This window comes from Leucoraja erinacea, unplaced genomic scaffold (assembly GCF_028641065.1).
Source record: "Leucoraja erinacea ecotype New England unplaced genomic scaffold, Leri_hhj_1 Leri_159S, whole genome shotgun sequence".
Taxonomy (NCBI): Eukaryota; Metazoa; Chordata; class Chondrichthyes; order Rajiformes; family Rajidae; genus Leucoraja; species Leucoraja erinaceus.
This window is the reverse complement of record NW_026575891.1, coordinates 24,437-50,035: the sequence shown is the minus strand read 5'-3', so window position 1 is coordinate 50,035 and position 25,599 is coordinate 24,437. Positions and strand designations below refer to the sequence as shown.

Sequence of the window (25,599 nt, the reverse complement as noted above, 5' to 3'; positions counted from 1 at the left end):
CCACCGTGCCGCTCTAGTAAAGAAGTTCTCCCATATTACGATACGATGTGATAGAACTGTATTTATCCCAGGAGGGAAACTGATCAGCCAACAGACATAAAAACACAACACACATGAAACGTGAAATTAAAGTGACGAGTGGAAAGGATTGGGGATGCGCAAAGATTGGAGGGGGGGGGGGTTAGGGGGGAGTCACTCAGTCTACCCCACGACAGAAGGGGAAGGAGTTGTACCGTTTGATAGCCACAGGGAAGAAGGATCTCCTGTGGCGTTCTGTGCTGCATCTTGGTGGGACCAGTCTGTTGCTGAAGGTGCTCCTCAGGTTGACCAGTGTGTCAGGGAGGGGGTGAGCTGTATTGTCCAGGATGCTCCACAGTTTGAGGAGCATCCTCCCCTCCAAGACCAACCTCCCATGAACCCAACTCCGACCCCAGGACGAAGCCAGCCTTCCTGATGAGTTTGTTAGAGAATAGTCTCAACACATTTGATTAGTTGCCCAGTTGCTTCTGATATAGAAACATAGAAACATAGACAATAGGTGCAGGAGTCGGCCATTCTACCCTTCGAGCCTGCACCGCCATTCAATATGATCATGAATGATCATCCAACTCAGTATCGTGTACCTGCCTTCTCTCCTTTAAGTAATGTATCAATAAATCATTGCACTTTATCTGCTTATTTATGTGTATATTGAACTGAACTGTTCCGTATTTTAGTTTACAATATTCTGTTGTGCTGCAGCAAGCAAGAATTTCATTGTCCTATCTGGGGCACATGACAATAAACTCTCTTGACTTGACTTGGAAAGATGCATTGAAATGTCTAGACAAAGGATATAGCCAGCAGTGTCAATAAAATACTGACATTTTCCTGATAACTAATTATTTATCTGCGTTTAAAATGTGATTCATAATTACCATTTGTTACAGATCGATGTGGCCTTTCCAGAAAATCATATAATACTTAATTTTAACATTTAACACTTCAGAAATGCCAAGTATAAAGACCAATTAATACAAATATAGAAGGCTGTACAAAGATCCTGATAGAAATGTCCACGCACGTAGCTAATGACAAAAGGCAGGGCCAACAGATAAATTACTGGCCCAACAATAACTTTGGCCCCTAAATTAATTTTGAGGCACAAACACATTGCAGTATCAGTTTCAACTTGTCACAGCTAAAGAATAAAGGGTCGGCCATTTAGGACTGAAATGAGGAAAAACGTTTTCACCCAGAGAGTCGTGAATCTGTGGAATACTCTGCCACAGAAGGCAGTGGAGGCCAATTCACTGGATGTTTTCAAGAGAGAGTTAGATTTAGCTCTTGGGGCTAACGGAATCAAGGGATATGGGGAGAAAGCAGGAGTGGGGTACTGATTCTGGATGATCAGCCATGATCATGTTGAATGGCGGTGCTGGCTCGAAGGGCCGAATGCACCTATTATCGATGTTTCAATGCTAAGCAAGGAGAGAGTGAGGTTCTGAAGTCCTTTGCTAATGGATTGGTACGTGAAAAGCTGGTGTATTTGGTGTAAATGACTTTGCAAGCAGATTAACAAAGGCAGAGGTGGCCAATGTGTTCAGCGTTCCTGCATGTTCCCGCATGAGATGGCGCTGTCGATCTTCAGGTCGAGAGTCCGAGTTGTGCAGCTCATTCATAGGACAATGGAAAAGTGTGGACAATCATGCAATTAATGAAAGGGGCAAGGAAACGGAATGCAACCCGGAATTAAACCCAGAAAATGATAGAACTGCTGCAACCTGATCTGCTCACAGCTTTCAAATGGTCATAAGGTCATAAGTGATGGGAGTAGAATTAGGCCATTCAGCCCATCAAGTCTACTCCGAAACATCACCCATTCCTTCCCTCCAGAGATGCTGCCTGTCCCGCTGAGTTGCTTGGCATTTTGTGACTAACTTCGCTTTTAAACCAGCTTCTGCAGTTCCTTCCCAAACTAAACTGCAGCAGTTTTCCCAGACTTTTCTAGAGTTGCTCTCAAATTAATTCCCATTTCCCCCGAGTGCGGAATCTTCCTTGCAGAAGTGAACTTGGTCTGCATTATGAAAAGCAATAAAATGGAGCTTAAAATATATTTATGTGATATTGGAAGCTTGGTGGGGTTTAATCAATGCAGTTGAAAAGAGACGTTTCTGGGAACATTTTCAATCCTTCACCCGCTAATTGACTTTAAATGTTCGAACATGAATGTTAAAAGGGCATTTGCCGGATATACTAGAGGTTTCACAATCAATTCCTGAGCAAAGTTAAAAACAGGAATGACATTCAAAAACCTTTAAATCATGCTTATTGCATCTTCATGCCAAAGGAATAGTTTAGTCTGGAGATAGATATGTAGCTGTAACGCTGAGATCATTAGTGTGAAGTGGGTTTAAATGAACACAATTCTTGCAAATTCCGTTGTTTCAATACAGACGATAGACACAAAAGGCTGGAGTAACTCAGCGGGTCAGGCAGCATCTGTGGAGAACATGGATAGGTGACGTTTCACAGAGTGCTGGAGTAACTCAGCGGGTCAGGCAGCATCTGTGGAGAACATGGATAGGTGACGTTTCACAGAGTGCTGGAGTAACTCAGCGGGTCAGGCAGCATCTGTGGAGAGAAGGAATGGGTGGCGTTTTGGGTCGAGACCCTTCTTCAGACTGATGTGGAGATGGGGGAGGGGCGGGAACCCGCCCCTCCCCCACCTCCACATCAGTCTGAAGAAGGGTCTCGACGTCAGTCTGAAGAAGGGTCGTCAGGTAGGCATCGTGGCATTTACACTAGCAACCCAGCCACTTCTCTGCCGGAGATGAGAACAAAAGTGGACACAGAGTGCTGGAGTAACTCAGCGGGTCAGGCAGCATCTGTGGAGAACACGGATAGGTGACGTTTCACAGAGTGCTGGAGTAACTCAGCGGGTCAGGCAGCATCTGTGGAGAACATGGATAGGTGACGTTTCGGGCCCGTACTTGCTGGAGTTTAGAAGGTTGAGGGGGGACCCCATTGAAACTTACACAGAGTAATGCAAGGCCTGGATAGAGTGGATGTGGAGAGGATGTTTCCACTGGTGGGAGAGTCTAGGACCAGAGGTCACAGCCTCAGAATTAAAGGGCGCTCTTTTAGAAAGGAGGTGAGGAGGAATTTCTTCGATCAGAGGGTAGTTAATCTGTGGAACTCATGTGGAGGCCAAGTCAGTGGATATTTTTAAGGCAGAGATAGACAAATTCTTGATTAGAACGGGTGTCAAGGGTTATGGGGAGAAGGCAGGAAAATGGGGTTAGGAGGCGGAGATCAGCCACGAATGAATGGCGGAGTGGATTTGATGGGCCGACATCAAGTCCTGGAACTTGGGACCCTTTTTTTTGTAAAACTGTTTCAGCGACATGTTTTGGTGGCTGGGTGCAGCTTACTCCATCATAAAGTAGCTGGGACACACGCGGTCAATGACTTTGTGTTGAGATGACCTGTCCGTTGCTCCCATTCCAAAAGTCCCCGTGATTTCTCATTTCCTGACCACGGATGATCGGCAGGTCGGTATACATGCAGCAGCACAGCTGCCGAGAATGTTTATCGCAAGTGACCTATGACCTGGGCATGTGCAGATGGAATACCGAACTCCTGAAAAACGAAGGAGCTGATCATGGACTTTAGGAGGGCACATCATCCGAGGACGTACACTCCATTGAGTATAAATGGGGATCCTGTGGATAGGGTGAACTGTTTTAAATATCTGGGAGTCCACATCTCTGAGGATATGACATGGGCATCACACGCCTCAGCACTCGTGAGTAAGGCAAGGCAGCGCCTTTACTACCTCAGGCAATTGAGGAAATTCAGAGTGTCTCCGAGGATCCTCCAGTGCTTCTACGCAGCGGCGGTGGAAAGCATCTTGTCCGGTAACATTACCATCTGGTTTGGGAATTGCTCTGCCAAGGACAAGAAGGCTCTGCAGAGAGTAGTGCATTCGGCCGAACGCACTATGGGAACTTCACTCACCCCCCTGCAGGAACTATACAACAGGAGGTGCAACTCCAGAGCAAACAAAATCATGGGAGACCCCTTCCACCCCTGCAATGGACTGTTCCAGCTGCTACGGTCAGGCAAACGCCTCCGTTGCCATGCGGTGAGAACGGAGAGGTTGAGAAGGAGTTTCTTCCCAGAGGCAATTCGGACTGTAAACGCCTATCTCACCAGGGACTAACTCTACAGAACGTTTTTCCTTCTATTATTTATTATGTAAAAGAATATGTGTGTGTTATGATTGTGTTTATAATTTGTTTGGTTGTTTTGTTGTTTGTCTTTTGCACAAAAATCCGCGAGCATTGCCACTTTCATTTCACTGCACATCTCGTATGTGTATGTGACAAATAAACTTGACTTGACTGACTTGACTTGGTTGTTATTAAAACCTGTCTGAGATCTGGAGCCGAGGAACATCGGTAGGGTCAGAAAGATAGAAACCTGACTGTGGTCATCGATAGTAAATCTACTTCAAAGTTCTGTCTCCAGATACACATCTACACATCTCCAGATATCTATTTTTGCTCATTCGTACAAAATCAAAGATGCAGAGGTCAGTGCACCCAGTGTATGATAGTGTGCAGTACGCTACAAGCAGAATTCATCATGCATTTAGTTTTGTTTTGCTTCAGTTTAGTTTATTGTCACGTGTACCAAGGTCAACTCACTGGATGTTTTCAAGAGTCAGATTTAGCTCTGAGGGCAAATGGAATCAAGGGATACAAGGAGAAGGCAGGAACAGGGTACTGATTGTAGATGATCAGCCATGACCATATTGAATGGCGGTGCTGGCTCAAAGGACCGAATGACCTACTCCTGCACCTGTTTTCTACGTTTTAACATGAACAATAAAAGTATTAAATAGGATGCATCCGAATCGGACGCATTTAAATACCTCTGCATATCTCCCATTATTGAAATATGTTTTTGGGGGGGGGGGGGGGGGGGTTCAAACGGGGTTTGCAGTCTCTCCCTGCGGGGGAATGCGACCTTTTTGTCGTATTCCCCTTCTCTGCCTCCGTCTGCGCTGAGGCCTAATGGAGCTGACGACCTCGAGGCTCCGGAGGCAGAGCACCGTCAGGACTCGCTCTGAGCTCGCTCCCGTGAGGGTGGTCCAGCTCAGGGCTGGAAGAGGTTGGGACGCTCCCGTGAGGGCGGCCAGCCCGAGGGTGGAACGAGGCTCCCGTCGGAGCGGCCGAGCTCGGGAAGGTGCGGCGCTGGCAGCCCGAGGGAGGTTCGGCGCCCAAGGGGGGGTATCGCGCCCAGCGCAGAGGGAGAAGAGGAGGGAAGAGACTGCAGACCTAAGACTTTTGCCTCCATCACAGTGAAGAGATGCTGGGTGGACTCACTGTGGTGGATGTTAATATGTGTTTATTGTTGTTTTTCTTGTATTGTATGTATGACTGCTGCAATTTCATTCAGACTTCGGTCTGAATGACAATAAAGGCTATCTATCTATCTATCTATCTATCTATCTATCTATCTATCTATCTATCTATCTATCTATCTATCTATCTATCTATCCATCTATCTATCTATCTATCTATCTATCTATCTATCTATCTATATCTGAGAATCGCAATATGCTGTAAATGTAGCAGGTGGATATATATTGAATGTCTTACAGTACAGTACAGTATCGCAGACGGTCACAGTGGCACAGCGGTAGAGTTGCTGCCTTGCAGTGAATGCAGCGCCGGAGACCCAAGTTCGATCCTGACTACGGGTGCTGTCTGTACGGAGTTTGCACGTTCTCCCCGTGACCTGCGTGGGTTTTCTCCGAGAACTTCGGTTTCCTCCCACACTCCAAAGACGTACAGTTTTGTAGGTTAATTGGCTTGGTGTAAATGTAAATATTGACCCTAGTATAGGATAGTGTTAGTGTGCGGGGATCGCTGGTCGGCGCGGACCTGGTGGGCCAAAAGGGCCTGTTTCCGCGCTGTATCTCTAAACTAAACCAAGTAACTTGCCTCTCTGACTTCTCATCCTCGTTAAAGTACGTAACTGTACTTGGACAGTTCCTGAACACATACTTCTAAAACGTAATGGAAGCAGCAAATGACCGCCTTGTGTTGTGTGTTATAAGGATGGCAATGGATTCCACAGATTCACCACCCTCTTGATCCTGTTAAGAACTAAATATCTATCAAAGCACTAAGTGCTGGAGGAACTCAGCGGGTCAGGCAACATCTGTAGAGGGTATGGGTAGACGACACTTCGAGTCAGGACCCTTCTTCAGTCTGAAACGTCAGCGATCCATTCCCTCCACAGATGCTGCCTGACCGAATAGTGAAAGGCCTGGATAGAGTGGATATTTCACACAGAGAGTTGTGAGTCCGTGGAATTCGTTGCCTCAGAGGGCGGTGAAGGCCGGTTCCCTGGATACTTTCAAGAGAGAGCTAGATAGGGCTCTTAAAGATAGCAGAGTGAAAGGAAATAGGGGAGAAGGCAGGAACGGGGTACTGATTGGGGGTGATCAGCCATGATCACAGTGAATGGCGGTGCTGATTTGAAGGGCCAAATGGCCTACTCCTGCATCTATTGCCTATTGTTTCCACTAGTGGGAGAGTCCAGGACTAGAGGTCACAGCCTCAGAATTAAAGAACGTTCCTTTAGGAAGGAGATGGGGAGGAATTTCTTTAGTCATAGGGTGGTGAATCTGTGGAACTCATTGCCACAGACGGCTGTGGATGCCAAGTCAGTGGATATTTTAAGGCAGAGATAGATATGGCTTGATTAGTACGGCTGTCAGGTGATATGGGAGAAGGCAGGAGAATGGGGTTAGGAGGGAGAGATAGATCAGCCATGATTGAATGGGGAGTAGACTTGGTGGGCCGAATGGCCTAATTCTTCTCATATCCCTATTACTTATGACCTGATACACTGAGTTACTCCAGCACTTTTTTGCTTTGCACAAGATTCCAGCACCAGCAGTTCCTTTTGTCCCAAAAAATACATCAGTGTAATCTTCAATACATTCAGCAACAGAGCTTCCACAGCCCCGTTGGTGGTGAATTCACTTCCCGCTGAGCGAACATACTCCTTCTCAACATTCAGTTTCAGGAGGACCCCTTTGAAGGTAAATTCAAAGCTTGTATCCCAGTGGGATTTGTGATCAAAATCTTGTCAAACTCAATAACTTCTGTCTTCTAATCAACTCTGCAGAGTCTTGAGTCAAATTAATCTGGTAGACTTCATAGCGGGCTCCCGACTGATGCTGCAGCATTCCAGACTGCCATCGTCAAGTCAACACTAATTGAGCAATCACGTTTTGAAGGCGTATTGTACCGACACCGGAATCCTGACAGCGAGAGGCCGCTACTTGGATGATCCATCTGTTCATAAAGGCCCCCCCCGCTTTGGAAAGCTCTCTCTGATCGTGATATCTTCCTCGTTGTCATATCATTCGCATAATTATCAGATGAGGTTGCTGGCTGTCGAGGGCATTGGAGATCGTGATCAAAGGAAACTAAGGACTTGGCGTGCAGGGGTGATCGTCTTGAGGAGTGAAGGGGGAACAAAGGCGGACCCTACGTGGGGGGGAAATGGCCGGGAGAGAGGGGGGGCAACGGGATAATTTGTAACTTTGTCGGTGCCCTTTATGTGGCTCCTCTTTGTATACCTTGTGCAGGCAAAACAAAGACTTGTCATGTGGGACACTGAAGTATTCATTTCAATTCCATTCCATTCATCTCAGTTGGTTTTAGTTTTAGGTTTAGAGATACAGCGTGGAAACAGGCCCTTCGGCCCACTGAGTCCACGCCGACCAGCGATCACCCCGTACACTATTTCTATCCAACACTCACTAGGGACACGAAAATGCTGGAGAAACTCAGCGGGTGCAGCAGCATCTATGGAGCGAAGGAAATAGGCAACGTTTCGGGCTGAATCCCGGAAGGAAATAGGCAACGTTTCGGGCCGAAACCCAGAAGGAAATAGGCAACGTTTCGGGCCGAAACCCGGAAGGAAATAGGCAACGTTTCGAGCCGAAACCCGGAAGGAAATAGGCAACGTTTCGGGCTGAATCCCGGAAGGAAATAGGCAACGTTTCGAGCCGAAACCCGGAAGGAAATAGGCAACGTTTCGGGCCGAAACCCAGAAGGAAATAGGCAACGTTTCGGGCCGAAACCCGGAAGGGTTTCGGCCCGAAACGTTTCCTATTTCCTTCGCTCCATAGATGCTGCTGCACCCGCTGAGTTTCTCCAGCATTTTTGTCTACCTTCGATTTTCCAGCATCTGCAGTTCCTTCTTAAACACTCACTAGGGACAATTTCCAGAAGCCAATTAACCTGCAAACCTGCACGTCTTTGGAGTGTGGGAGGAAACCGGAGCACCCGGAGAAAGCCCACACAGTCACAGGGAGAACGTGCAAACTCCGTACAGGCAGCACCTGTAGGCAGGATCAAACCCGTGTCTCCGGCGCTGTGAGGCAGCAACTCTACCGCTGCGCCACCGTGCCACCACTCTATATACTAATCCAAAGAAAGTAAAAGCCAAGTTGATGAAACTGTTAAAGAACACATATTTTATCAATTCAGGGGTTTAGATGCAACATTAATGTTATGAACAGCTGCTTAGTCTTGTTATTACTTCCTTGCTTCATTATGGAGTACATCCTGGGAATTACAATGTGCAATTTTCACTGGATACACAAAGGTTATTGAATAGATGGTAATTCTTAGAGAAACTTTGAGAAACTTTGAGAATCAGTGATCGGGCACAGCAGCTATTTTAAGTTTGCTTCCAGAAGGACATTAACAGATAACAGACAACATCTGTAGTTCATCTTTCTCAGTCATCTTGGTGAGACCACACCTGGAGTATTGCGTACAGTTTTGGTCTCCAAATCTGAGGAAGGACATTATTGCCATAGAGGGAGTGCAGAGAAGGTTCACCAGACTGATTCCTGGGATGTCAGGACTGTCTTATGAAGAAAGACTGGATAGACTTGGTTTATACTCTCTAGAATTTAGGAGATTGAGAGGGGATCTTATAGAAACTTACAAAATTCTTAAGGGGTTGGACAGGCTAGATGCAGGAATATTGCTCCCGATGTTGGGGAAGTCCAGGACAAGGGGTCACAGCTTAAGGATAAGGGGGAAATCCTTTAAAACTGAGATGAGAAGAACCTTTTTCACACAGAGAGTGGTGAATCTCTGGAACTCTCTGCCACAGAGGGTAGTTGAGGCCAGTTCATTGGCTATATTTAAGAGGGAGTTAGATGTGGCCCTTGTGGCTAAGGGGATCAGAGGGTATGGAGAGAAGGCAGGTACGGGATACTGAGTTGGATGATCAGCCATGATCATATTGAACGGCGGTGCAGGCTCGAAGGGCCGAATGGCCTACTCCTGCACCTATTTTCTATGTTTCTATGTTTCTATGTCCCGAAGATTTTAGTTTAGTTTAGAGATACAGCTCGGAAACGCTGAGTACGCGCCGACACTAACACTATCCTACACACACTAGGGGCTATTTTACATTTACCGAGCCAATTAACCCCCAAACCTGTGCTTCTTTGAAGTGTGGGAGGAAACCGAAGATCTCGGAGAAAACCCACGCAGGTCAGGAGGAGAACGTGCAAACTCCGTACACCCGTAGTTGGGATTGAACCTGGGTCTCTGGCGCTGTGAGGCAGCAACTCTACCGCTGCGCCACCGTGCACCGCCTCCTTGAATGAATAGGTGCTTCACGTCCAGGATATATCTTTAGTAAACCTATGACCCTGTCGCACTTAGGAAACCTGAACGGAAACCTCTGGAGACTTTGGGCCCCACCCAAGGTTTCCGTGCAGTTCCCCGAGGTTTTTGTCAGTCTCCACTACCTGCAACCTCCGGCAACCACCTGCAACCTCCGGGAACCGCACGGAAACCTTGGGTGGGGCGCAAAGTCTCCAGAGGTTTCCGTTCAAGTTTCCTAAGTGGGACAGGGGCATTAAGCAGTCAACTAAATTGCAGATTCACTGGCAGGCGCCCTCAGCAAACATTGCTAATGGTTTATTAATTATCAAGAGCATGCTGACCGGTTGCATCGTGGCTTGGTTCGGCAACTTGAGCGCCCTGGAAAGGAAAAGACTACAAAAAGTAGTAAACACTGCCCAGTCCATCATCGGATCTGACCTGCCTTCCATCGAGGGGATTTATCGCAGTCGCTGCCTCAAAAAGGCTGGCAGCATCATCAAAGACCCACACCATCCTGGCCACACACTCATCTCCCTGCTATCTTCAGGTAGAAGGTACAGGAGCCTGAAGACTGCAACGACCAGGTTCAGGAATAGCTACTTCCCCACAGCCATCAGGCTATTAAACCTGGCTCGGACAAAACTCTGATTATTAATAACCCATTTTCTGTTATTTGCACTTCATCAGTTTATTTATTCATGTGTGTATATATTTATATTATGGTATATGGACACACTGATCTGTTTTGTAGTAAATGCCTACTATGTTCTGTTGTGCTGAAGCAAAGCAAGAATTCCATTGTCCTATCAGGGACACATGACAATAAGCTCACTTGAACTTGAAGAGTAATCTAGCAGGTGCGTAAACCCTAGGAGAAAATATCACCAGCAACTTGTCCTGGATCACCCATATTGAAGCAATGGCCAAGAAAGAAGACCAACGCCTCTACTTCCTTCGAAGACTTCATAGGCTCGGCATGTCCCAAATAAGTCTCACCAACTTCTACAGATGTGCCATGGAAAGCATTTTATCGGGACGCATCACAGCTCGGTTTGGGAACAGCTCCACCCAATTCCGCAAGAAACTGCAGAGAATTGTGGACGCAGCCCAGACCATCACACAAACCAGCCTCCCTTCCATTGGATCCAGCTACACCTCACGCTGCCTCGGCAAGGCCAGCAGCATCATCAAGGACCAGTCTCACCCCGGGCCACTCCCTCTTCTCCCCTCTCCCACCGGGCAAGAGGTACAGAAGTGTCAAAACGCTCACCTCCAGATTCGATTACCGATGAGGTAGATGGTAGGTCAGGGCTGCTCTCTGGTTGTGGTAGGATGGTTCAGTCGCCTGATAACAGCTGGGAAGAAACTGTCCCTGAATCTGGAGGTGTGCACTTTCACCTTCAGCAACAGACTGGTCCCCACCAAGATGCAGCACAGAACGCCACAGGAGATCCTTCTTCCCTGTGGCCATCAAACTGTACAACTCCTCCCCCTTCTGTCATGGGGTAGACTGAGACTGACTCCCTCCTCCCCCCCTCACCCCAATCTTTGCACACCCCCAATCCTTTCCACTCGGCACTTTAATTTCATGTTTCATGTGTGTTGAGTTTTCTGACTGTTGGCTGATCAGTTTCCCTCCTGGGGTAAATAAAGTCCTATAGTATCGTATTGTATTTATTCATCCTGCCAGCTCACACAGTCATCGGGTGATACAGCAGGGAAACATGCCTGTCAGCCCTATTGCACTTTATCTGCTTATTTAATGTGTATATTGAACTGAACTGTTCTGTATTTATGCTTACAATACTCTGTTGTGCTGCAGCAATGCAAGAATTCCATTGTCCTATCTGGGACACATGGCAATAAACTTGACTAGCCCACACCGACCAACACGCCCCATCTACACTAGTCCCACCTGATTGCGTTTGGCCCATATCCCTCTAAACCTGTCCTATCCTTCATAGCAAAAGGATTTGAGTATAGGAGCAGGGAGGTTCTACTGCAGTTGTACAGGGTCTTGGTGAGACCACACCTGGAGTATTACGTACAGTTTTGGTCTCCAAATCTGAGGAAGGGCATTATTGCCATAGAGGGAGTACAGAGAAGGTTCACCAGACTGATACCTGGGATGTCAGGACTGTCTTATGAAGAAAGACTGGATAGACTTGGTTTATACTCTCTAGAATTTAGGAGATTGAGAGGGGATCTTATCGAAACTTACAAAATTCTTAAGGGGTTGGACAGGCTAGATGTAGGAAGATTGTTCCCAATGTTGGGGAAGTCCAGGACAAGGGGTCACAGCTTAAGGATAAGGGGGAAATCCTTTAAAATCGAGATGAGAAGAACTTTTTTCACACAGAGAGTGGTGAATCTCTGGAACTCTCTGCCACAGAGGGTAGTCGAGGCCAGTTCATTGGCTATATTTAAGAGGGAGTTAGATGTGGCCCTTGTGGCTAAGTGGATCAGAGGGTATGGAGAGAAGGCAGGTACGGGATACTGAGTTGGATGATCAGCCATGATCATATTGAATGGCGGTGCAGGCTCGAAGGGCCGAATGGCCTCTACTCCTGCACCTAATTTCTATGTTTCTATGTTTCTATCCCTTGCACCAGCCTTAATGTCTATTACATAAACTACTATAATGTACTGATTTGCTGTGAATCAAAATATGAACAATTTAATTCCATATTGAAGTACACTATATATTCACTACCTATAAAGATGTAGAACCAATCTATCCTGATTTAAACCTTCTGGCTTTGCATTCTTAAACTTTCTTTCAATTTTCAAAATCCTTCCTGATCCTTTTAGCTGGTTTTGAAAACCGTCAGCATCAGATGCATAATGTCTGGTTTAAGACTCATACAGAATAACTAAAGGTTGAGTCCAAATTAAGTGATCAATTATATCTGGAAATGTCCTTTTTTTTGATACCTCTATCGTTTAGACGTGCAGCGTGGAAACAGGCCCTTCAGCCCACCGAGTCCACGCCGACCAGCGATCACCCGTTCACACTAGTTCCATGCTATCCCACGTTCTCATCCACTCCCTACACACTAGGGACAATTTGCAAGAGGGCCAATTAACCTGCAAACCCGCACGTCTTTGGGATGTGGGGGTTTTTATAGGGGGACTGTCGAGAGCACACTGACATACGGCATCACTTCCTGGTTCGGGAGCTGCAAGGCGTACGAACGGCACCAACTGGACAGGATAGTGAAGACCGCAAGCAGGATTATTGGTGCTCCACTCCCCTTCCTGCTGGACATATACAGGAAGAGATGTATCAACAGAGCCATCTCCATCATCAAAGACCCTTACCACCCATCTCATGACATTTTCTCCATCCTCCCATCTGGGAAGAGGTACAGGAGCATTAGCTGCAAAACCAGCAGGATGCTCCTCAGCTTCTTCCCACAGGCTATAAGACTGTTAAATGAACTTTCCCCCCTGCCAAGTATCGCGCACAAACCCCCACACTGCAGGAGAGCCACTGTTGTGCCGCTGCCGGTCGGAACGGCTGTTGAATGTTTAGTAGAGTGTTAAATTTGTTCATGACATGTATTTTTTATTTTTATTTCTATTTATTTTTTCATGTACAGTCAAGCACTTTGTTTAGAGTGCCCATATCCCCTGAATGGACACTGGTTGAGCAACGTTTTTTTGTTTCCTCTGGGTATGCAAATACTCAGGAAATGACAATAAAGATATACAATACAATACAATACAATGTGGGAGGAAACCGGAGCAAACCCACGCGGTCTCAGGGAGAAGGTGCAAACTCCACACAGACAGCACCCGGGCACAGGATCGAACCTGGGTCTCTGCCGCTGTGAGCTGGCGGCTCTACCAGCTGCAACACTGTGCCACTCAAAGAATTTGATGAGTCAAATTGAGTATAACACCAAAACTCCAAACGGAATAGTCGCTGCCTCACAGCGCCAGAGACCGGGTTCGATCCTGACTACGGGTGCTATCTGTGCAGAGTTTGACAATAGACAATAGGTGCATTTGAGCCAGCACCGCCATTCAATGTGATCATGGCTGGTCATCCTAAATCAGTACCCCGTTCCTGCCTTCTCCCCATATCCCCTGACTCCGCTATCTTTAAGAGCCCTATCTAGCTCTCTCTTGAAAGTATCCAGAGAACCAACCTCCACCGCCCTCTGAGGTAGAGAATTCCACAGACTCACTACTCTCTGTGAGAAAAAGTGTTTCCTCGTCTCCGTTCTAAATGGCTTACCCCTTATTCTTAAACTGGGGCCCATGGTTCTGGACTCCCCCAACATCGGGAACATGTTTCCTGCCTCTAGCGTGTCCAAACCCTTAATAATCTTATATGTTTCAATAAGATCCCCTTTCATCCATCTAAACTCCAGAGTGTACAAGCCCAGCCGCTCCATTCTATCAGCATACGACAGTCCCGCCAACCCGGGAATTAACCTTGTAAACGTACGCTGCACTCCCTCAATAGCAAGAATGTTCTTCCTCTTGCCAGCTGATGATCAGTAAAGCCTGTGTTGGTTTACCTAACCTATTGTGAGTTGTCAATGGACAATAGACAATAGACAATAAGTGCAGGAGTAGGTCATCCGGCCCTTCGAACCAGCACGGCCATTCAATGTGATCATGGCTGATCATCCCCAATCAGTACCCCGTTCCTGCCTTCTCCCCATATCCCCTGACTCCGCTATTTTTAAGAGCCCTATCTAGCTCTCTCTTGAAAGCATCCAGAGAACCATTTTAAGAAATGAACCTTAATAGTGGGTGTGTTACCACCAGCTTTGTTTTGTGAGTGTTATTTTGTATCGTGATTGAATAAGTTATTTTTGATTTTAACAAAATGTAAAACTGAAATGTTGCCTGGTGAAATTCTACACTCAGACTTGGTCGGTGCCAGGACAGGTTTGACAATTTCCTTCCCTGCTCCTGAAGGATTTTGTTCGCATCCCCGGCAAGTCATGCAAAGCTGTGCGTAGTTCTTACCTCTTGCTGTAAATCTTTTATCAGCTTGCTCTTCCTTTCCACCTCAGACTTTAAGAAGTTGATCTGTAACGGCAGCAGACCTGAGATGTTAAATTGGAGATCTCCCACTCACGCAACAGTGCACACTGCAAAGACGGGGTGTTTTGTTGCAGAGGCCAGCAGTGTTTCTTACGCTTTCAGTGCTCTAGTCAGGAATTAAACATGTGCATTATGTCTGTGGCATCTTACCCCAGCCTGCTGCTTCTCTGCTTTCAACGTGGCCTCGTTGATCTCCTTCTCAAGGGCCTCCTGGAGAGATTTCATTTCATCTCTGATTGGAAAAGAAAAAATTGATGCCTCAGTATTCTGCCTGCGCTGTGAAAAGTCTCAGAGACACAATCGCTACTTTGCATATCGCCGCTACAGCACCGCGTTTATCTGCTAGAACCGCTCAAAGCTGCAGGTCGGTAAATAGAAAATAGGTGCAGGAGTAGGCCATTCGGCCTTCGAGCCAGCATCGCCATTCAATAGGATCATAGAAACATAGAAATATAGAAAATAGGTGCAGGAGGCCATTCGGCCCTTCGAGCCAGCACCGTCTTCATTGTGATCATGGCTGATCGTCCCCTATCAAATAACCCGTGCCTGCCTTCTCCCCATATCCCTTGACTCCACTAGACCCTAGAGCTCTATCTAACTCTCTCTTAAATCCATCCATTGACTTGGCCTCCACTCATAGCTGATCATCTAAAAATCAGTACCCCCATTCCTGCTTTTTCCCCCATATCCCTTGATTCCTGTAGCCCTAAAGAGCAAAATATTTTTATTATTGTTATTACACGGCGGGTAGAGACGCTGCCGGTTCGATTCCAACCTCTGCCGCTGCGTGTGTGTGTGTGTGTGTGTGTGTGTGTGTGTGTGTGTGTGTGTGTGTGTGTGTGTGTGTGTGTGTGTGTGTGTGTGTGTGTGTGTGCGTGTGTGTGCGTGTGTGTGTGTGTGTTAGTGTGTGTGTGAGTGTGTGTGTTAGTGTGTGTGTGTGTGTGTGTGTGTGTGTGTGTGCACGCGCGTGTGTGTGTGTGTGTGTGTGTGTGTGCACGCGTGTGTGTGCGTGTGTGTGTGTGTGCACGCGCGTGTGTGTGTGTGTGTGTGTGTGTGTGTGTGTGTGTGTGTGTGTGTGTGTGTGTGTGTGTGTGTGTGTGTGTGTTAGTGTGTGTTAGTGTGTTTGTAGGTTAATCGGCCCTCTGTAAATTGCCCCCTAGTGTGTAGCGAGTGGATGAGGAAGTGGGATAGCATAGAACTAGCGTGTGGACAGGATGGGCTGAAGGGCCTGTTTCCATGCTGTATCTCTAAACAAAGTGCTTGACTGTATTATAAATCATGCCATACGCTTCATGCTCTCTCATGGAGTTTGGCCGGAAGCTAATGGAGTTTTTTGACTGTTTCACCAAGTTGGCAATGCTAAGATTTGCAGCAAAGATGTCTGCAGGGCTGAAGCTGATGTTCTCAGCCCCAGATAGACACACAATGCTGGAGTAACTCAGCGGGTCAGGCAGCATCTCCAGAGAGAAGGAATGGGTGACGTTTCGGGTCGAGACCCTTTTTCGGACTGATGTCGGGGGGGTGGGTGGGGCAGAGATAGAATGCAGGTGGAGACCGTCAGACTGGTGGGAGAACCAGGAAATGGGAGAGGGATGGAGAGAGAGGGAAAGCAAGGGCTATTTGAAGTTAGAGAAGTCAATGTTCATACCGCTGGGCTGTAAGCTGTGGAGTAACAAGTACTCTGTGGAGTAAAACATGACACGCAGTCACAGGGTGAATTACAAAAACATGAATAATTACTTGAGATAATAAAGCCCCTGTCCCACTTTCACCACCTAATTCACGACCTCTGCCGAACTCGTCAAGTTAAGTCAAGTCAAGTTTATTTGTCACATACACATACGAGATGTGCAGTGAAATGAAAGTGGCAATGCTCGCGGACTTTTGTGCAAAAGACAAACAACAAAACAACCAAACAAATTATAAACACAATCATAACACACATATTCTTATTCATAATAAATAATGGAAGGAAAAACGTTCTGTAGAGTTAGTCCCTGGTGAGATAGGCGTTTACAGTCCGAATTGCCTCTGGGAAGAAACTCCTTCTCAACCTCTCCGTTCTCACTGCATGGCAACGGAGGCGTTTGCCTGACCGTAGCAGCTGGAACAGTCCGTTGCAGGGGTGGAAGGGGTCTCCCATGATTTTGTTTGCTCTGGAGTTGCACCTCCTGTTGTATAGTTCCTGCAGGGGGGCGAGTGAAGTTCCCATAGTGCGTTCGGCCGAACGCACTACTCTCTGCAGAGCCTTCTTGTCCTTGGCAGAGCAATTCCCAAACCAGATGGTAATGTTCCCGGACAAGATGCTTTCCACCGCCGCTGCGTAGAAGCACTGGAGGATCCTCGGAGACACTCTGAATTTCCTCAATTGCCTCAGGTGGTAAAGGCGCTGCCTTGCCTTACTCACGAGTGCTGAGGCGTGTGAGGTCCATGTCATATCCTCAGAGATGTGGACTCCCAGATATTTAAAACAGTTCACCGTTGTCTGAGATCAGGCCCACCACCACAGTGTCATCAGCAAACTTGATTATTGAATTGTAGCTGAACCTAGCCACACAGTCATGTGTGTACAGGGAGTACAATAGGGGGCTGAGGACGCAACCCTGGGGCGATCCTGTGCTCAGGGTGAGGGACTCCGATGTATTCCCTCCCATCTTGACTACCTGGGGCCTGGCGGTGAGAAAGTCCAGGACCCAGGCACACAGGGAGGTGTTGAGCCCCAATTCCAGTAGCTTCCCGGCCAGTCTGGTGGGGACTATCGTGTTGAAGGCTGAACTGTAGTCTATGAACAGCATCCTCACGTAGCCCCCCTTCTGGCTGTCCAGATGTACTCGCAGCATGGTCGTCACAAGGTTGTAGGTAGGTCGTAGCAGGTCGTGATGTTAGTCGTAGGTACTCGTGGCATCAAGTAGGTCGGGACGTTTTTTCTAGCAGGATGAAAAATGTCCACGAGTAAAAAAGATCGTGAATTAGTTCGTGAAAGTGGGACAGGCCCTTAAGTATGAGCTAGGACCCAGAATTTGAGAAGATTAAAGTTATCGGTTGGAGGAGAAATGAGGGACATTTGAAAATAAGTTTAGTTTAGCTTATGGTAGACAAAAATGCTGGAGTAACTCAGCGGGTGGGGCAGCATCTATGGAGCGAATGAAATAGGCAACGTTTCGGGTCGAGACCCTTCTTTAGTCTGAAGAAGGGTTTTGGCCCGAAACGTCGCCTATTTCCTTCGCTCCATAGATGCTACCCCACCTGCTGAGTTTCTCCAGCATTTTTGTCTACCTTCTTTAGTTTAGTTTATTGTCACGTATACCGAGGTACAGCGAATAGTAATAAGCCTAAACCGAATTTACTTCCAACAGAAACGTTGACAGTAAACAAAAATTCTCAAACGACACAGAAAGGGGTGGGATAATGGGCAGAGGGCTCGGGGCGAATACAGTAGAGAATTGAGATTAATTTTGGATTGCTTGATGAAAGAGTTGGCACCAACATGACAGGCTGAAAGGGTTGATTTGTGCTATAAATCTCTATAATCTGAAGAAGAAAGTGCATAGAAAATGAGTGCAGTATGCTTGATGTGAGAAATATTAAAGGGGAATCTATTTGGCTTACCGCCCACTGTCTGTGTACTGCCTGGGTGTTCTGGATATTGGATAAGTGTGCAGGAAGGAACTGCAGATGCTGGTTTAAACTGAAGATAGACACATCGAGGTGGAGTAACTCAGCGGGACAGGCAGCATGTCATAAGTCCACATGTTACTCGACAGTGCGCATGTTTACTCTACAGAATCGGATTTTATTCGCCAAGTATGTTTTGCAACATACGAGGAATTTCACTGGCCAGGCCAGTCATACAATTAAAAGCAACAGATCACTCAAAACACATTTTAACATGAACATCCACCACAGTGACTCCTCCACATTCCTCACTGTGATGGAAGGCGAAATAAAGTTCATGTCTCTCCGTTTCTTCTTCCTCGGTCGGGGGCCTCGAGCCTCCGTTGACGGGACGGTCTTGACTCCCGTAGCCGGCGGCGTTTGGGCCCTCCGCGTCGAGGCGTTCAGTTCCCGCATCGGGGGGATGTCAACTCCCCCGCGCCGGGCGATCGAACCTCGTGTCGGGGCTGGTCGAACCTTCCGCGGCGTTAGAGCTCCCGACTCGGCCTCACCCGGGACTGCGAGCCCTCGATGGTAAGTCCGCAGGCCGCGGTGGGAGCGATCCCAGGCAAGGGATCCGCTACGATGTTGAGTCCACGCCCCGCGGTGGGGCTCACGACAGTCCGAGGCGGCTTCCAGCTCCAGCGATGGTAGGCCGCAGAGCCCGGAGAATGGGATCCGAATATTGATCACTTCTCCGGGAAGGTAGGAGCTTGAAAAAAAGTTTCCCCCGATCCCCTCCCCCTCCCTCCACATAAAACAAGCCGAAGAACATAAAAACAAACATGTTACTCTACAGTGCACATGTTACTCTACGGGCATGCATTGCAGGCTCTCTGAGTCTTCCCATCGTTAAACAGTGGTGAACAAATGTACGGGACACACTGTAGGCGCGGCGGTAAATTTGTTGCCTTACAGCGCTAGCAGCGATGGAGACCCCGGTTCAATCCCAACTACGGGTGCTGTCTGTACGGAGTTTGTACGTTCTCCCCATCACCTGCGTTTGTTTTCTCCGAGATCTTCGGTTTCCTCCCACACTCCAAAGACGTACAGGTTTGTAGGTTAATGGAAGGTAGACACAAAATGCTGGAGTAACTCAGCGGGACAGGCAGCATCTTTGGAGAGAAGAAATGGGTGACGTTTCGGGTCGAGGCCCTTCTTTGGGGTAGTTGGCTTGGTGTATGTGAAAATTGTCCCTGGTGTGTGTGGGGTAGTGTTAATATGCGGGGGTCGTGGATCAGCATGGACTCGGTGGGTCGAAGGGCCTGGTTCCGCACTATATCTCTAAACTCAACGTTTTACCGATGGGCAGCTGCAGGAGGCACGGAGCGATGGAGGACACCGCCAACATCGCCAGGCCAGGCCGGCACCAGCATCTCCCGCCCCATGCCGTCACCATGACAACGGGCCTACGCAGCCAAGTTAAGACCCTACACTTTTAACAACTTTGGACTAGAAGCGTACAAGAGAGCAGCGGAAACATGGTGACATACAAAGTGTGGTTGATGTATCGAACGAGCTGCCAGAGGAGGTGGTTGAGGCTGGGACTATCCTGATGTTGAAGAAACAGTTAGACAGGTACATGGGTTGGAGAGCTCTGGAGGGATATGGACCATCTGCCAGTCACGGCACCAGGCGGAAGAGGGCTTTGCCCGAGCCAGATGCTTGCCCCTTTACCGCGGTTACGTCTGAGCCTGGGTGGTGTTCGACAGCGACATAGTCGTACACTAGTTATTTAGCATATTTCCAACATAATGTAGTTGTTTGGAAATTCATGCCCCTGTCCCCCTTTTATAGGCGACTACAGACTAGACATGGTCGCTGGGGTGTCGCCTGTACGGTCGTGAGTCGTCTCCTCAGTCGCCCAAAGAGTCGTAGCGTCTTTCTGGCCACCGCTGGATTTTGAAATGTTCAAAACATTTCAGAGTCATTCGTGGGTTTGGCGCCAATGAGCGTAGCGTGACTTCTCCTGACGTGGGCGCTGTCGTAGATAGTCACCGGTGCAGACCGGTGAATTCCATTGGCGACTACCTACGTCAACCGGCGGCAGGTGCCGGCGACTGAATTGTCGCACCTTGTCGCGGGTGGACGTAGGTTGTCGCGGGTGGACGTCCTAATGGGTCGTCGGTTGTCGGTAGCTTGCCGTAGCTTGACGTTGACTAGGTGGTAAGTTGTTGTAGACATTGTCATAGTGGAGGGTCTGGTCGCCGTTTAATCGCCGACCCGCTACGGCTGTGACAATCGCGGCAGTCGCCTAAAAAAATTGCCGAAGTGGGACAGGCCCATCAGTGTCTGAATAATTTGGTGATTTGGTAATGGGTGTGTCACCATGGTTTTGGTTTGTATCATGATCCTATTTAAATAAATTATTTTTAATACTTACACTCTTACACTCATCTCCTCCCACCTTGACTGCAGCAACTCCCTATACACTGGCATCAGGCAATCATCCCTGTCCCGCCTGCAATCGGTTCAAAACGCCGCAGTGAGACTTCTGACGGGTACCCCAATTCTGGCCTCTCTCCACTGGCTCCCAGTCCAGTACAGAACCAACTTCAAGCTCCTCTTATTTGTTTACAAACCCCTTAAATCCCCCCCAAATATCAAAAATCTTCTAACCCACCATTCTACCTCCAGGTCCCTCAGGTTGGCCGACTTGGGGCTACTGACCATCCCGCGGTCCAGGTATAAGCTCACGGGTGACCACGCTTTTGCGGTTGCAGCTCCTAGACTGTGGAACAGCATCCCTCTCCTCATCAGAACTGCCCCCTACAGTCGAGGCTCAAAACCTATTTCTACGCCCTAGTGTTTTTGATGCCCTCTGAGGGGGCGCTGTAAACAGTGTATGTATGTAGTATGTATTGTTAGCTCTGTGTACCATTGTAAGTAGCACATTAGTGCCAGCGCTGATATACAACACATTGGTCAACGTGAGTTGTTTTTAAATGTGCTATACAAATAAAAGTGATTGATTGATTGATTGATGTGTAAGGTTTTACTGAACTGCATACAGTGAGGGATTTTCACTCTACCTAGATACATGTTAATAATAAAGTAGCATTGAACCAGTGGGTAAGTGGATGATATCTCTTGTGCCCATTTGAGATTCTTTATGTCTAATGAAGTCTGCTTCAGAGTTATACATATTACATATGTGTCATCAAATAAAATGTGTCTCGTTTATTCAAGGACACTTCACAATCTATCTCTGGAGTTTTCTACAAAATATTATTCCCAGCCTCGAGAGCAGATCGTTACGTGAGAACTTTGTGAAAGGGGAAGGAAGGAACTGCAGATGCTGGTTCAGAAAAAAGACACAAAGTGCTGGAGTATCTCAGTTGAACAGGCAGCATCTTTGGAGAGCGTGGATGGGTGATGTTTCGGGTCGAGACTCTTCTTCAGACCCGGAGAAGGGTCCCAATCCAAAACACCATCTAACCATGTTCTCCAGAGATAAGAGCCATAGTGGCATAGAGTGATACAGTGTGGAAACAGGCCCTTCGGCCCAACTTGCCCGCACCAGCCAATGTGTCCCAGCTACACTAGTCCCACTTGCCTGCAGTTGGCCCATATCCCTCCAAACCTGTCCTATCCATGTACCTGTCTAACTGTTTCTTAAACATTGGGATAGTCCCAGCCTCGACCACCTCCTCTGGCAGCTTGTTCCATACACCCACCACCTGACCTGCTGAGTTACTCCAGCACTTTAGAGAGATGATGGCTCTACATTCATAATTATTGTTCGTATTGTTCACTAACACGCAGAATGCATGTTAAACGCATTTACTCCTCAGTGACAAAGACTAGAATAACCAGTCATGGCTTCCCTACTAGCCTGGAATTAGAGACCAGGGATTGCTTCTGTAGCAAATTGCCAATCAGAGTGACTGCAAATATCTCATAGCAATTTAGCTAATGTTCTGCAGGATAGTGTATGTGTGCGGGGATCGCTGGTCGGAGCAGACTCAGTGGGGCAAAGGGCTTGCTACCGTGCTGTATCTATCAAACAAACTAAATGATTTCAGTCTGAAGAAGGGTCTCGGCCCGAAACGTCACCTATTCAGACTGATTCCTGGGATGTCAGGACTTTCATATGAAGAAAGACTGGATAGACTCGGTTTGTACTCGCTAGAATTTAGAAGATTGAGGGGGGATCTTATAGAAACTTACAACATTTTTAAGGGGTTGGACAGGCTAGATGCAGGAAGATTGTTCCCGATGTTGGGGAAGTCCAGAACAAGGGGTCACAGTTTAAGGATAAGGGGGAAATCTTTTAGGACTGAGATGAGGAAAACTCTGTCTGCTGGAATTCAGAAGATTGAGGGGGGATCTTACAGAAACATACAAAATTATTAAGGGGTTGGACAGGCTAGATGCAGGAAGATTGTTCCCGATGTCTTTCAGGACCGAGATGAGGAAAACATTTTTCACACGGAAAGTGGTGAATCTGTGGAATTCTCTGCCACAGAAGGTAGTTGAGGCCACAGTTCATTGGCTATATTTGAGGGAGTTAGATGTGGCCCTTGTGGCTAAAGGTATCAGGGGGTATGGAGAGAAGGCAGGTACAGGATACTGAGTTGGATGATCAGCCATGATCATATTGAATGGCGGTGCAGGCTCGAAGGGCCGAATGGCCTCTACTCCTGCACCTATTCTCTATGTTTCTATGCTGCCTCACCCGCTGAGTTTCTCCAGCATTTCTGTCTACCTTTAAAAGATTTCCTCAGTTTGTGAAGATGAACAAAAAGCTGATGCATTTGACGTGGGTAGGCAGCTGTTCCTCTGCACTGCTGTCTGAAGCTGCCGCTCAGGTCTTGGGGAATAAGTTGTCTTTTGTTCCTGAAGGTGACTTAATGGAAATGTTAGTGCTTCTGCCTACTGTGAAGGCTTGACGAGTAAACTCTGCATCCCAGCTGCCTAATTGGAATTCAGCCATCCTTCGGTAATCTAACTTTATTTAGCCGTAGAGAAAACTGAAGGGGCGGGAGGGGTGGGAGAATGCAGAAATGCCATCCAGCTCTGGTGCATCAGAAGATGACATTTAATGTTCCCTGCTGAACATTCGAGGGAAACAGATATCCAGTGAATTGTTTGGAGAGCAACGATTGTGGAAAACTTACTTCGCTTGGGTTTGGCTACAAACCTACAGTCTGTTGCAGGCAGTTAGTGACTTCTACTTAAGGGAGAAGCATACTGATGTAAAGGGCAGAGCAATGTTGAACATACTAATGCCTGGTAGTCCCAGGGTGGCATGGTGGCGCAGCGGTAGAGTTGCTGCCTCACAGCGCCAGAGACCCTGGTTCGATCCTGACTACGGGTGCTGTCAATAGACAATAGGCTATCGACAATAGGTGCAGGAGTAGGCCATTCGGCCCTTCGAGCCAGCACCGCCATTCAATGTGATCATGGCTGATTATCCACAATCTGTACCCCGTTCCTGCCTTCTCCCCATATCCCCTAATGGCCCTGTCCCACGGTACGAGTTCATTCCAAGAGCTCTCCCGAGTTTGCCCTGATTCGACCTCGGAGATTTACGGTAATGGCCACTCGTCGGTACTCGGGGCTCTCGTGGACATTTTTCAACCTGCTGAAAAATCTTCACGAGTCTTCCCGTGCTTACCTGCCATTAGCGAGTCTTCCCGAGTCCTTGTGGTTAGCGTTACGAGCCGCTAAGAAACGTTCCCAAGCTCCGACGTACCCGCTACGTTCATTCTCCGTGCTTTTTTTTTTTTTTTTTTTTTTTAATTTTATTTTATTAGAAGTAAGCACAGTCATATGGCACCAAAGTGCCTAATATATATTTTCATAATACATTTTATGTACAACTTCTTTATTTTTCTCCGTGCTTACCACGAGTTTGATTTTTTTTTAAACTCGGGAGAGCTCTTGGAATGAACTCGCACCGTGAGACAGGGCTTTTACTCCGCTATCCCTAAGAACTCTATCTAACTCTCTCTTAAAAGCATCCAGAGATCCAGCCTCCACCGCCCTCTGAGGCGGATAATTCCACACACTCACAACTCTCTGTGTGGAGTTTGTACATTCTCCCTGTGATTATATCTATATATATATGTGTGTATTTGTGAGTAAGTGTATATATGCACACTGAACTTTATTTTTCTACATTTATTGTATTGTTTACAGTGTACTATGTTTACATTTTCTGTTGTGCTGCAGCAAGCAAGAATTTCATTGTTCTATCTGGGACACATGACAATAAAACTCTCTTGACTCTGAACCTGTGTGGGTTTTCTCCGGGTGCTCGAGTTTCCCTCCCACACCCCAAAGACGTACAGGTTTGTAGGTGATTTGGCTTGGTGTGATTGTAAGACCCAGAGCAGGGCCTTACATCGCCCAGCGCGGCTTTAAGTGGCCACGGGACTTCCTAGCGCCTGCCGGGGGCTTTGACTTTGACATCAGGAGAAGAATGGAGAGCAGGGGAGAGACAAGACTTTGCCTTCCATCACAGTGAGGTGGAGATTCACTGTGATGGATGTTTGTGTACATTGTGTTGGTGTGTGTGTCTTGGTTCTTTCCTTGTATGACTGCAGAAACCAAATTCATGTGAGGTTCAAATGACAAATAAATGGTATTGTATTGTATTGTATGCATTGTAAATGAGAGAACAACTTGTTCTATTTGATCTGATTTGATTGTGCAGCCAAGTTGTAATCTCCCACACCCAGAATAACGTTTAGCGCAAGGTGAAGCCAGCAAAGTCTGATCAAGGATAGTCCGAGGGTCACCAATGAGGTAGACACTAGTTCAGCACTGCTCTCTGGTTGTGGTAGGATGATTATCCCCCTAATTCAACCACACCAACAAATCGTTAGTACTAAGTTTATTAGACTATTTAATGAGTTCTCCGAGGATGTATTTCGATTAGAAGCTATATTTATGCACAGAACACGCCTCGTTGACAAGGTTACTATTACAGAATTGAAAGCCTTGAGGCCTTTCTAGCACCAGAGCTTGGTTTATGAATATTAAGTTCTTAAGACTTAGTTTAATATGGATGCCTAACGATATAAAACTACAATTCAAGATGTAAGCTCAAATCCAATATTTGAATTACCTATTTTTGTCTGCTGAAGTACAGCTCAAGTTACACTGCTAAAAAAATGTATGGATTTTACAGAATGCTCGCAGACATGGTAAGCAAATAAATTCACAGCACAAT

At 47.2% G+C, this 25,599-nt stretch overlaps 1 protein-coding gene across 1 annotated transcript in view; it reads right to left on the bottom strand.

Moving 5' to 3' along the window:
- LOC129716014 (leucine zipper protein 2-like) overlaps window positions 1–25,599 on the bottom strand; it is a 76,487-nt gene that overhangs the window by 43,053 nt on the left and 7,835 nt on the right. Inside the window, exons 4-5 of the mRNA XM_055665888.1 lie at window positions 14,916–14,997; window positions 14,688–14,750 (exon numbers count right to left, since the gene is read on the bottom strand). Of these exons, the coding sequence (XP_055521863.1) occupies window positions 14,688–14,750; window positions 14,916–14,997 (145 nt within the window). The remainder of the gene's footprint in view (window positions 1–14,687; window positions 14,751–14,915; window positions 14,998–25,599) is intronic.